Source organism: Chionomys nivalis, chromosome 22 (genome assembly GCF_950005125.1).
Source record: "Chionomys nivalis chromosome 22, mChiNiv1.1, whole genome shotgun sequence".
In the NCBI taxonomy this organism is placed as follows: Eukaryota; Metazoa; Chordata; class Mammalia; order Rodentia; family Cricetidae; genus Chionomys; species Chionomys nivalis.
This window is the reverse complement of record NC_080107.1, coordinates 6,577,860-6,591,011: the sequence shown is the minus strand read 5'-3', so window position 1 is coordinate 6,591,011 and position 13,152 is coordinate 6,577,860. Positions and strand designations below refer to the sequence as shown.

The following is a 13,152-nucleotide window of genomic DNA, read 5'->3' as shown; positions in this document are numbered from 1 at the left end:
CAGCTCTTATAAACATTAAAAACTCTCCAGAGTGCAGTGTTAGATAAGACAGGGGCACCATCAGTTCGTGCTTTCTCCCCAGGGGCAAACGCAAGCACCATTTTCACAAGAAAAGGATACTCACTACAAACCTATGAATGAGCCATACTCTCAATCAACCAGTAAAGCCGGCAAGAGACAGCACCTGGTATGACGATGCAAACTAGCTAGGAAGACAAGACACACTTTCCAAAATCGGCCAAGTACAGTAAGACGTGCTTAACAAAAACCAGACGAAAACACATGACTGTGATGTTCATATTTCATGTGTGGTCACTTAAAGCAGGCCTCTAAACACAATTTATTAGGTAAAAATAAAATTAATAAAAGATTATTATATAAAGGGGACAGAAAGCCTTGCAGGTTGGAAAGGGGAAGAAGAAATCCACTCCTGGCTATACACTAACTTCAACCAAGGAGGGGGTGGGCCTGAACGTACTCTGCATTCGTACTATTTCGGTTCCCAATATCTGAAGCAATGAAGGGTATCTTAATAGATTTCCTTACAGAAAATTTCAAAAGCCACCGAGCTCCTGCTGAAGCAAGAAGTGACAGGATCCAAGACGCAGAGACGACATTCTCCTAACAACTGCACGCTCTCTTGCTCGATGGGGTTTGCCAAGGTCTTGGCAGACAGAGCAGGAAAACCAGTAGTTTTGTTGACATCTTGTCTTCCCCAAGAGCAGAGAAAAGCATCTTTACCTCTGTGTCTTCTCGCCCACTCCCTGAACAAATCTGTGTAAGAACTTACTCGATGGAACGGCTAGGTACTAGATACCCTCGGCAGTCTTAAATACCAGAGCGGCAGTGAACACAAGGATGTAAAATAATTCAGCAGAACACTCAACCCCAAGCCTGCAACCTAGGTACTCAGTGCCCCATGCTCATGGCAGCCACCCCCACCCCCCACCAAGTTCTCTTCCCACAGACCCAGCAGCCCACAGCAGTCCCTGGAGGCTAATTCTGGTGATGGCGGGAGAAGTCGATAACGGCCATCAGCAGCAGCCGTTAGAGGGCAGCAGAGCATGCCCCCAGCAGCAGGACAGGACAATTACAGGCCTTTTAATCAAGACTCGGCAAATTACACTTCAAAAGAGATTATAATTGATGATATGTGTGGGGGTACTGGAACTCTTCTTTCAATAAGGATAAATCAACCGGTCTGCTTGGAAAATTCAGTTAAGATTCTTTGAAGAGTTTTTTAACAACCAGAGAAAACCCATTAGGATTGCCTGAGGCTAACTAAATCACCTCTAATAAATCTACATCATGTAGACACATAATGGCGATGAACAAAACCAGAACACAGGCTCCTGAGCCTTGTACTGCCAGGCAAATATTGAAACATGGCTTTCCTTAAAAGCAGGTTGGGCATAGGTTCGACCGTCTTTGAAATGAGAACAGACACAACAAGCACCGGCCAGCCTTCACTGCTTCCCTGCCTGGCTCACGGTACCCACGCACAACACACCTCAAGCACCAGCTCTGCTGGGCACTGGCGTGCCACAGGGGAACTTTCATGTGGCTGCTGTGTTATTGCAGGTGCTGGCAGGATTAGTAACCGAGTTTTAAAACAATCGAGACAGTTTCAAGGGAACGAACAACAATCCTCTGGAAAGACTTTCAGTGACCACGGTAAAAACAATGGCTGGCTTTCGACACGTGTGTCTATGAAGATCCTCCTCCACCCTCTGATTTCCAGATCCCAACCCCTTCACCTGCTACGGGTCGTCCTGGCTTTGCCGGGGCAGCGTTTCTCTGGGCTGTGATCATCTCTCTTCTCCCAAGATCTTGCTTCTAGAAAGAAGAGTTTGGTTTGTTGTTTTGTTTTCCTAGCCTCAAAGATACACACGAATTCCATTATGCTGGACTCAGACTAAATCCCATCCCCATCACTGATGATCCTAACACATTTCAGGGGGGCTCTGCCAGATGTGTTTCGAGACCCCAGATCACAAACAATAAAAATATAAATTAGTATCTGGGCAGTGGTGGCACACACCTTTAGTTTCAGCACTCTAGAGGCAGAGGCAGATGGATCTCTGTGAGTCTGAGGCCAGCCTGGTCTACAGAGCAGGTTCCAGGACAGCCAGGGCTGTTACACTGTTACGCAGAAAAACTGTCTCGAAAAAGAAAAAAAAAAAAAAAAAAAAAAAAATTAAAAAGTTGATTAGCTTTAATCCTGTTACTTGTATGTCAGATACCACAAAGGAAAGAGCACTTTTGTTCAAATAAGACACTGCCTATAGTATGCATTGACATTTTTGGAACATTTATTTGCATAGTGTAAAAAGGGTTAACCTTACCATAAAAACTACCCCCTCACCAACACTATTTTTAGTTTTTATTTTATGTATATGACTGTTTTGCCTACATGTACATATGAACAGTGTGTGCACCGGAAGAGTGTACCCAGTACCCTGGACCTAGGGCGACAGATAGGTTTTGTTTCACCATGTTTCTGAGGCAGGTCTTCTGCAAAAGCAGCCAGTGCTCTTAACCCCTAAGTCATCTCACCAGCCCTAGAGCGTCCTTTACTTTTATGGGCATAATCACTGAAACTAGCTCTAAGACTACAGAGTGGGTGAGTTTATTCATGTACTTAGGATCTGGCATATAAGATAGTAATTGCTCGATGAACACTGCTTACTACCGGAAGCTAGTTTTCCTTCCTCCACTCACTGCCAGCTGCCACCACCAATTCCACTGAGCTCTCAGTAAGAGCATGCCCACTAAAGCCTTCTTGGGTTAACAGATGAAAACAGTCCCAGCCATGTTATAAATAACACGTGTCCAGATACTCTGTAATGGCCCAAGAATCCTTCACCTGTGATTCTACCAATATCTCCACAGGATCTCGTTTTATCAGAGGAGAAAATGAGGGCCAGAGGAATACTGTGTGTAGGTCACACAAATGAAGAGACCGCAGCTCGCAGCGGTTGAGGCACCGGATTGTCTAGAACCACCTTTCTATCATTTCACTTCGGAGCGCGGGGGAATTAAAATGGGTGGATTTCATGGGATATAAATTGTACCTTGCTAGCGCTATCAAGACATTTAATCCAACAACAGTAGTGTCCATCTGTAGGTCAGGAACAATCTGGATATAAATGATGTGCATTTAAGGAGTAAAAAACAAGAACTGAAAGTATGTGAGCAACCTGCTCCCAGAAGGCCACTCCGCTCACTGTGTTGCAAATGCTTAGTAATTCATGCCAGTGCGGCTGTGATCAGAGCAGGAAGCTCCAAGAGCGTCAGCAGCAAAGACAGAGTCCCCTCAACACTTCACACACTGTGGATGATGCAAAGGTCGAGTTTTCTAAAGATGCCTTTTCCCTGGAGACTGAGAAACCATAACGGAGGTTCCAGGCTGGAAAAAGGCACGCCCAGACAGCACTGTTTGTATCCTCCTAAGACAGCAGGGCAAAGGAGAAGCACTGTGTCTTCATAAGACAGGACAGAGCAGCGAAAGGAGTGTTTGCTCCCTTCAGCCTGACGTCCGCTGTAAGAGTGCTAGTTCCACTCACGAGGTCAGCAGCTGCTGCATCCATCCGGCGGAAAGTATACTGCCTGCCACCTCCTCGAAGGGGGCCCAGTCCTCCTTGGTGGACACTGAGTGGCCACAGCACTGCATCTGGAAAGGGATATACACTTGAACTAGGACTGACCGTCTGTCGATAACTGCTCAAAGTGGAAGATAGGCAAAACTGCTTTCTTTTTTCCCTGTGTTTCTTTATATTTAAAGATGCCCCAGATAAATGCCTAATCCTTTAAACACAGGAACACTGTGAAAGAGGAGCCGTAATCCTTTAAGCAGCATTTTCCAGTTTGCATTTTATTTTTAAATATCAAAGCCAACAGAGAAAGCCAGATATGGCACATGGCTATAAGCCCAGTCTCAGAGGGTGGAGGCAGGAGAACTGAGTTTGAGGACAGCCTGAAACTGTCTCAAACAAAGAGAAACATTAGAATTCAGGAAACAGGTTACATATGCCCTGAAAGGGTTCTCGCATTCTCCACGGTAACCTAAGGGTCTTTGTGAGTAACCAATAAGTACGTGGGCCTCATTTAGGGTCGCTGAGGGGGAAGAGACCTCATCTGAGAAACTCCATAGCAGAGAGTAAGCCATGGGCGGCAGGCAGCCGTGAGGTGCACGGGATTCCAACTCTGCCATGTTGTTGGCACTCAAACTTCTCAGGTCAAGTTCCGTAAGCCTTTCTCATTTTGTAGCTAGTCATCTCAGCAGCCGCCTCTCTATCACCAGCACCTCACACGCTTCTGAGGTGATTAATTATGAGGAAAAGCAAAACACTATGTCCACAGCACATATTCACTGTGACAGGCAGACAGGAAGTGTGGCTGGTCAGACAAGCAGATGAATTTGCTAGGTGAAGTATCAACAAATATAAATGCTATAGTTTGAGTCAGACAAATAGTCTTCAAAGTTGTATGCACGGTTCATATTAATATTTAAAGACATGTTCTGAATGGAATCGCAATCTCTCCTCCCTGTGTGGTCAATAAAGACAAAACAGGTACTGTTTCTGAGATCAAAGCAGGTGCGGTCTCCACTGTCTGAGTGTCCTACCTGCTGACCGAGGAGAAGCCCCACACTCGGCCGCTGCACAGTAAATACTGTCGACTGACGCTCCTCTCGCGGCCACACATGGCCACTGCACAGAGAATCCTGTTGACCCCCGACACCCCCTCATGGCCACAGCTGCTTTCTCAGCTAGGTGCCATTTAGCAAAATAATTAGGAAGGAAAATAAGCTTAGATAATTTTAAACTGGCCCAAGCACTATGAATAGAGTGTGTATTTGCTTTGAACAGAATATTAAATTACATAGTTCAGAGACATTTGCTGAAACAGTTTGGGCCCTGGCCCATTCGGATCATGAACGAAGAGAGACACTTTATAAAGCCCTCTTTATGCTGAGCCAACTCTAACTTTAGGCTTTTGGAAATGGCTTACTTGGCTTCACAGTGTACACATTGAGTTTTTATTATTTATATTTCAACAAATATATAAGTCATTAATTAACATGCACATTTTCCTTTTCCTGAAATTATACCTTAGCTTTTATTATAACAATTTCCATCACCCCTATCTCACATTTTTTTACTTTATTATCTATGAATATTTTTCAACTTGTAGTTTTTCCTGTTACCATTTAGATGGCTTCTCTGACTCTGTCACCCCATTGTCACTTGGCAAAATAACCTGGTCTGTTATCCACAAAAGAACTGCAGAGGGAAATCTAGGGTCCCTCTGGGTAGCTACAAAGAAAAACTTGTACTGGAAAGTGTCTCCCAACACTTGAAGCGGCTGAGACCCCGTCGGTTATCAAGCACCATAAATCCTGCAACTCCACACTCGAGATGGTGACGACAGAAAACACAGCAAATGCAACCATGGCGCCATGCAACATGCAAAGTCTTTTTCTTAATGAAAAACTGTAGCAATTATTTGCTTTACAAAAAGTAATCTAAGGTTCTTGGACATTTGTGTGTGTGTGTATGTGTGTGCGTGTGTGTGTACACATGTGTGCATGCATGTTAAATAAAAGATGAGGGATGTAGCTCAATTAGAATATACAAGGCCCTGGACTCAATCCACAGTGCCAAAAAGTAAAGCAAGACTTAAAGGACTCTTTCCAAGTAGTCACCGCTTCCAAAACCAGAGATACCAGAGTTCAGTAGGTGGTACCCAGACAGCACTTCCTGGTCCAGTGCCTGCATTGCTAGTCACGCCCTAACGGCTGCATTCTGTCCCTGAACAGGAACAGGGTTACAAGGAGATTCTATCTGGAGCCAAAAGATCCTGACTGTGCCTCCCACTCAGTGTTAGAACCACAGTGTGACAGAATTCTTCTATTAAATCTCCCTTTTAGCTCAAACTCACTCACACAGACTTCAAGTCTCAAATTACAAAGACGACCAAAGCTAAAACAATTACTCACCCTGACTCCCTCCCCTGTGATCTTCTTTATGCCTGGAAATCTACCATGGCATCTGTCAATCACTAAGGCAACAGTCTATTCATGGTACCCAAACCCTCACGGTGGTAAAGTGTATGCTATGTCATGTTTTGCCAGGCATTTTCTGTTGGCATCAAAGACATTGTAATTGTGAGTGTGTATGTATGTGTCTGTCTGTCTGTCTGTCTATGCATGTATGAGAGATTGTGTGTGCATGTGTATGGGTGTGCACGCGCATGAGCGTGTGTGTGTATTGCTGATGTGAAAAGCCTTACCACTATTCTCGCCTAGACTAGACATCCTACTTCTTCCATGCTGCTGTGATGAGGGGTTCTACTCCATTTTTAACTACGATTCCCCTCTTGTGTGTTGGAAGACAAGAAGTTCTATTTGGGGCTTCTGAAAACAACAGCAGAAAGAAGGAAAAGGTTGTGATGGTTCTACCTCACTCAACAGAGTGAGCAGTAAAACTGGGCTTTGTTTTTTAAACGGGAAGGCTGAGATCCCCAAGGATTAGCTTTCAAAACAGAAAGCACAAGCAGTTCATCATGAGTGCTAGCTGGCACTAGACACCATGTTAAGGAATCCGATGCCCACTCTCCTCTCAGGAGGAGGAAAAGTATCATGTGACACAGCTTCACAATTCATAAACTAAGCAAGATATTGGTGACCATGCAAATATACATCTCCCACAATGTCTTTCAGAGTCCGAACAGACTAACAGGAGCAAACAAAGCCACACTAAGTCTATAGCTTCAGGGCAATCACTAACTTTAAGGTAGAAAACACAAGCCATGTTTTTGTAGAGATGTTGCTAAGGATGTTTCCTTAACTCCTGGAAAGTAGGAGTGGATCCAGGAGAGAAGGGAAGTTGCGCAGAAGAAAGACAGTAACAGAAGACCTGACACTGGTCAAAATCATAAAGAATGGCCAGGCCAGCCTAAGAAGAGTTGTGACAGCCAGCATCATTATCAAGACTGCCATCAGCAGACTTGGCAGGCAAAGCTTTAGAAGTATGTAGGTACCAACTTGGCGAGAGGATGGTTGATGCCTGCTAAACATGTCTTATGTGCACAAGAATGATTCTCAAGACATTAGCATCCACACTGAGGACCAATCAAAACACATGGCCCTCTCCTTCATAAGAAAAGCCACGCAACAGACTGAAGGCCCAAACAGAGCCCAAAAGGAAGGAGAACTGGACTGTCTGCCTGATGGCCTGGTGAGAAGACCTCAGTCTTCTGCTGCTGACCTAGATCTCACAACACGACTGGAAGGCACAGCACAGGCTTTCCTGAGTCTCCAGACTGCAGACGGCAGACTCTGGAGCAGTTCAGTCCATAACTGTGTGATTCCATTTCCCATGAGACAGCGAGAGAGAAAGCGCCAAGTGTATGACAGCTCTTCCCTCCTGTGCTTGTACTTCTGCCTCCATTACTATGTGCTTCCATTATTATAAGAAAGAGAAGGAGCGAGGGAGCGAGGGTGGGAGGACAGAGAAATAGAGGGAGAGGGAGACTGACTGACTCCTCTCCAAAGAAAGAGATACAGCCATATTTACCTGCACTGGCAGTGAGAGCAACCTTAAGCCAGCATACTGAAGAAACTGTCCCGTATACAAACACAGCCGGATGCCATCTTCACCTACATGAAGGCTCTTTATCTTTGTTCACACCATACTAGTACAAAAATAAATTAAGAACAAGAAGCTGCTAAAAATTTAACAAGAAGAGAATAAAAGGCCTTAAAAATCATGCTAAGTGGAATTATCTTTAGACAAACATGTTGGGGACATGAAAAGACACACTTTAGATCAGAGATTTTAAGTCTAAAAGCAATGGACAAAAGCAAAAAGAAATGAGATGACTGACCACAGCAAGAAAGAAAATAAAATGGAAAGGTCTCGCTGGCACTGAAGGCAGACTGAGTTACTAAATATACCCAAATATAAGCTAAATAAAAGGCAACCTGGTGGTCACACAGATGGTCTGCTTAAACTAAGTGGGTCACAAAATGAACCACAATCCTGTTCCGTGGAAGGACATGGAGAGCTAACAGGGCTGGGAGGATAAGAGGAATGCAGTAAGAACACATTATATACACGTGAGAAACTGTCGATAGCACAGTCGATACGAAGAAAAACACAAAAATAAACCAAAACTTTTTAATCTCTTCAATTCTCAACAACGAAACTTCCAAAGCCAACAAAGTTACTTGCACAGCTGTTACTAAGGCACATCTGTCTTAATACTTCTGGCACACACTACCGTACTCTTACAGGACTCCCCACCACCATGTTTAAAAGGTTTGTTTTATGTCATGAGCATTTCTCCTCAACACTTGTATGTGCACATGTGGCAGCCTGATGCCCTCAGAAGGTGTCAGACCCTCAGGGCTACAGATGTGGCGGGACACTGTGTGGATGCCTGAATGCTAAGAAGCGAACCCAGCCCTCTGCCTGAGCAGAGCTCTTAATCACTAAGCCATCTCTTTAGCACCTCATCTCTAAATCTGTACTGAAAACATTTGGGGGGGCTGCAAAGATGGGGAGAGGTTAAGAGCATGTACTACTGCTCAGAGGGGGAGTTCTACAGCTATCTCTAACAAGCCCAAGGGACCAGACCCTGGTTCAAGCACAGTATCAACCACATTAGAGGACGTATTATTAACGATTCGGTTCTGGCACTATTCACAACTGGAAAGGCACTGGAAACAGCCTATGTTCACATAGACAGAAACGATGGAGCCAGGATTGATGGTCCTGCCTTTAATCCTAGAAATGGAGGAGGAAGCAGGCAGAACTCAGTAAGTTCAAGGCCACCCTGGCTTACAAAATGAGTTTCAAGTTACTGAGAATCACAGTGAGACCCTCGCCTCAAAAAGCTAAGTAAAAAATAAATAAATAAAAACTTTACAACTGATGTAGGAGGGTCTTCTAGCTATCTGTTGTTTCAATGGTTAATTAATAAAGAAAACTGCTTGGCCTGATAGGTCAGAACATAGGTGGGTGTGGAAGACATAACAGAATGCTGGGAGAAAGAAAGCAGAGTCAGGCAGACGCCATGATTCTCCGACCTGAGCTGGACGCAGGTTAGGATCTTTCCCAGTAAGTCACCACCTCGTGGTGCTACACAGATTACTAAATATGGGTTAAAGCAAGATATGAGAATTAGCCAATAAGAGGATGAAACTAATGGGCCAGGCAGTGTTTAAATGAATACAGTTTCCGTGTAATTATTCTGGGGCTAAGCTAGCCATGCGGGAGCCGGGCAGGACAAAAAGTAGGCCTGTTCGCCTCATCACTACACACAACGTAGTGGGCACACAGGTCTAAAACATGGAGCTCTCTCTTCATATTACTAGGAAAACACACACTAGGCAGTAAGTAGCATACAGCAGGGGAAAGCTACGTATGGTTAGTAAGTAAAAGGAAGAACTAGGTCTCTGAAGCGTGGGCCTTCTCCTGGGTTGTTTTCCTTCTGTTTGCCTGTCCTGTCCAGCCCTGATGTGATGGTTTTCATTTTATCTTATATTTTAGTTTGTCCCACTTTACTATTATCCCTTAGAAGCCTGTTCTTTTCTAATGAGAGACAGAAAGGGAGTGGGTGTGGGCAGGAGAAGAGGTGGGAAGAAATTGGGAGTATAAAGGTGGAGGGAACTGTAATCAGGATCTATTATGTGAGAAAACATTCTTTTTTTTTTTTTCAATACAAGGCTTCTCTGTAGCTTTGGAGCCTATCCTGGAACTAGCTCTTGTAGACCAGGGTGACCTTGAACTCACAGAGATCCTCCTGCCTCTGCCTCCCAAGTGCTGGGATTAAAGGCGTGTGCTACCACCGCCCAGCAAGAATCTATTTTCAATAAAAGGAAAAAATAAATAATAAAAACTTTGCATCTAAAAAATAAAAACACTGGCTATATTTAGAAACAAAATAAAAACAGGAACAATGATACAAATCTGCTCAATTTGTGCAAAGAGAAGCGATCTAGAGAAACGGTGAAAAAAGCAGGAAGGGTGGTGAGGGTGAGCAGTAGGAAGACAGCAGGAGAGAAGAAGGGTGGCTGGAAGTGCCGTGTCCAGCCCTCGGGATCCGCCTTTTAAAATGTATTAGCGGATCACATCCTAGACAGGAGGGGCTGCAGAGACAATACAGTGGTGAAGGGCAATCACTGCTCATGCAGAGGACCAGGGTTCAATTCCCAGCACCCACACGGTGGCTTACAACCATCTGTAACTCCAGCTCCAGGGGTTCCGACAACTGCTTCTGGCCTATGGATACTGCACCCTGCTCCCATGTGATGCAGGGACACACATGCAGGCCAGATACATATACACATGAAATAAAAGTTAAAATATGGTATCCTGTAAGCACTGGCACAGTAGGAAAAACGCAAGTATGTTTAGTAAAAAGGAAAGATGAGCCTCATTTATTTGCTCCATCTGTGTAAAGAGAAACAATATAAAGGAGAAACTGACCAGGAAGTGGAGAAAATGGAAAAGCCAACAAGGTGAGCGGTTGTGAACTTCTGAGATGGGAATCAAGCAGAAACTGGTTGCAGTTGGAATTTCAGATGGCTGATGAGCTGCACTGAAGGGGAGGGTCACTATACCAAGTGACATTTAAGCTCATTTTCAGTGCCTGTTCTCAGCCTGTGAGCATGAGAACTACAAAGTACCACCGGGTCCCAATACATGGGCACTGCATACACCGTCCGCTGTGTGTGCTCAGAGTGAGCCGACATGAAGACTGTGGATGAGAGGAGTCGGGCATACTATGGTCAAAGAGAGGAGCTGCACAGACGGAGAGGAGGAGAAATCTACCGGGATCCTCAGTGATAGTGGGGTCAGGAAAAACAAATCCAGCTTCTGAAGCAGAGTTAGACTGCAGGGGTAGGGGTGCCCCAGCCCTGCCCACTAAGAGCACTGAGAGTTAACTTTTATGTGCCAATTTTGACCCAGAAACTGAGCGCCATATGCTTGATTAAACATCATCCTGGGTTTCTACATGGGTATTTTGGGATAACATTAACAATTTAATTTGTACGGTAAATGAGTTTGCTTTCCATAATGAGTGGGTCTCATGTAACCAGTTGAAATCCTGACTATTAACTGGAGAGAAATCCTAAACCCAGTTAAGAGCCCCTTCTTCAGCAGCTATACAGACTTCACGCTTGCTCTGTGAGGTCACCACTGAGGACATCAGCACACCCTGAGAGCTGGTCCACACTGTGAGGTCATCAGCACACCCTGAGAGCAGCCCCACGCTGTGAGGTCACCACTGAGGTCATCAGCACACTCTGAGAGCAGGCCCACGCTATGAGGTCACCACTGAGGTCATCAGCACACCCTGAGAGCAGGCCCACGCTGTGAGGTCATCAGCACACCCTGAGAGCTGGCCCACACCTTGCGATTTTCAAGCCTCCATAAAAACGCAAATACAGACGATGAAATAAATACAGACATAGGTACAGACACAGACATACACACCTCCTATTGGTTTCCTGGAGAACCCTGATTAAATATGGGGGCCTAAAAGCAATTCTCTCTCAGTAACAATAATACAAGTGCCCACATCCTGATTTCTAACTAGCATTTTCTTGAAATGAAATGAAATAGGATTCCTTGAAAGTCTAGCAGATTCCAAAGGTGGATAAGGCATGAATGGAGGACTGGGGCATGCTTGCCAGGATGTAAATGCTAAAAGATTTGTGAGCCCTTGCCAAAAGGACACTGAATAATCAGGTAAGAATCGTGACTGTACGTTCAAACTCCTAAGTAAAAATATGAGAACTCAGATATCTACAGACTCAAATATCATCCCACAAGGTACGTTATTAATCATAAAAGGACAGTCATCTGGCTAGGGAAACCCGACAGGCATCACCAGAACCAAGCGATGAGCGCACAGGACAGTAAGGAAACAGTGCCACAGGTCAGGCCTCCTGATACAGCATGGGGGCATCGCCGCTGCAGAACCTTAGCCAAAATGCAGAACCAGAATCTGACCAGAAGGAAGCAGACCACCAACCTCAGTAGGGAGTGTGTTTAAAGTGAGCTGGCAAGTATTCGCCCAAAATGTCCTTGAAGTGAAGACACACACTGAAGCTCAGACTGTGCCAAGACGAGCGTCTCTTGACTCAAAAGGACATAACAGACAGCAAAATTTGAACAAAACCTTTACACGATCCGTAGTAATTCCCATTTTATATTATTATATAAGAAAATGAACAAGTTCGTATCTCTGGAAAGGTATATACTAAAATATTTAGGAGCAAAGAAATACAATATATACAAATGGCTTTCCAGCGGCTCAGAGAGAAGATACCTTCATTGCTCAAAGAAGAGTAAACACGGTGCTGGGTACAATGGCACATTCCTGTGACAGGCACCACTCAGGAGGGATAGGCAAGGGGGCGGAAGATGTGTCTCAAAACAACAAGGTCTGGGGTCTGGCTCAGTCAGTAAAGGCTTTCCCTGCCAGCACAAGGCCCTGAGTTCAGATCTTCATGGATGCCAGATTAAGAAACGGAAGTGACAACCAACATGGTACTCCGGGTTCCCAATCCTCGTTCCATCTGAGTCCTACAATTTCCTCTCAGATATAATCTCCACGGCTGGAACACCTTAGATGTCCAAATCTGTGGGGTAAAGTTTGACCTTATGTCACCAGGTCATTTTTTAATCATCAAAAAAGTAAAAATAAAGAAAAGCCCAGGCTCATGGCACACACCTGTAATCCCAACACCAAAGAGAGAGACAGAAGGAATGTCAGGACTCGCTGTCCAGCCAGAAGAGCTCAATCTATGAGGAGAGAGAGGCAGAAGGAGTTCCGGGACTCACTGTCCAGCCAGATGAGCTAAATCAATAAGCTCCAGCACAGAAAAATTAAATGCAGAAATGGAGCTGGTATTAGGAGACCATAAGGTAAAGACTATACATGGGAATTCTTCAGATTCTTTTTGGTTACTGTTCTATTAAACCTTAAATTATTTCAAGATGAAGGCAACTGAAGCAAAGCCAGCATTCAGAAGTTTTCCGTATCATTCCGCAGCACACACGCACATCCCCACACGTCGTAAGACCCAACAGAGAAGCTGTGCCTTCCACACAATCAAGGCTGCACGGGCTGTGT

General features: G+C 44.7%; 1 protein-coding gene across 9 annotated transcripts in view; it reads right to left on the bottom strand.

Annotated features, from left to right (window-relative positions):
* Sestd1 (SEC14 and spectrin domain containing 1) overlaps positions 1–13,152 on the bottom strand; it is a 95,095-nt gene that overhangs the window by 60,396 nt on the left and 21,547 nt on the right. For 3 of the 9 annotated variants that reach the window (XM_057754914.1, XM_057754922.1, XM_057754915.1), the window contains one exon: positions 1,758–1,836. The exons of 5 other annotated variants lie outside the window; for them this stretch is intronic. In XM_057754914.1, coding sequence (XP_057610897.1) covers positions 1,758–1,812 — 55 coding nt within the window. In that variant the 5' untranslated portion in view covers positions 1,813–1,836. Of the gene's footprint in view, positions 1–1,757; positions 1,837–3,074; positions 3,132–13,152 lie in introns of those variants that run through there. One more of the 9 variants, XM_057754916.1, reaches the window with a different exon arrangement.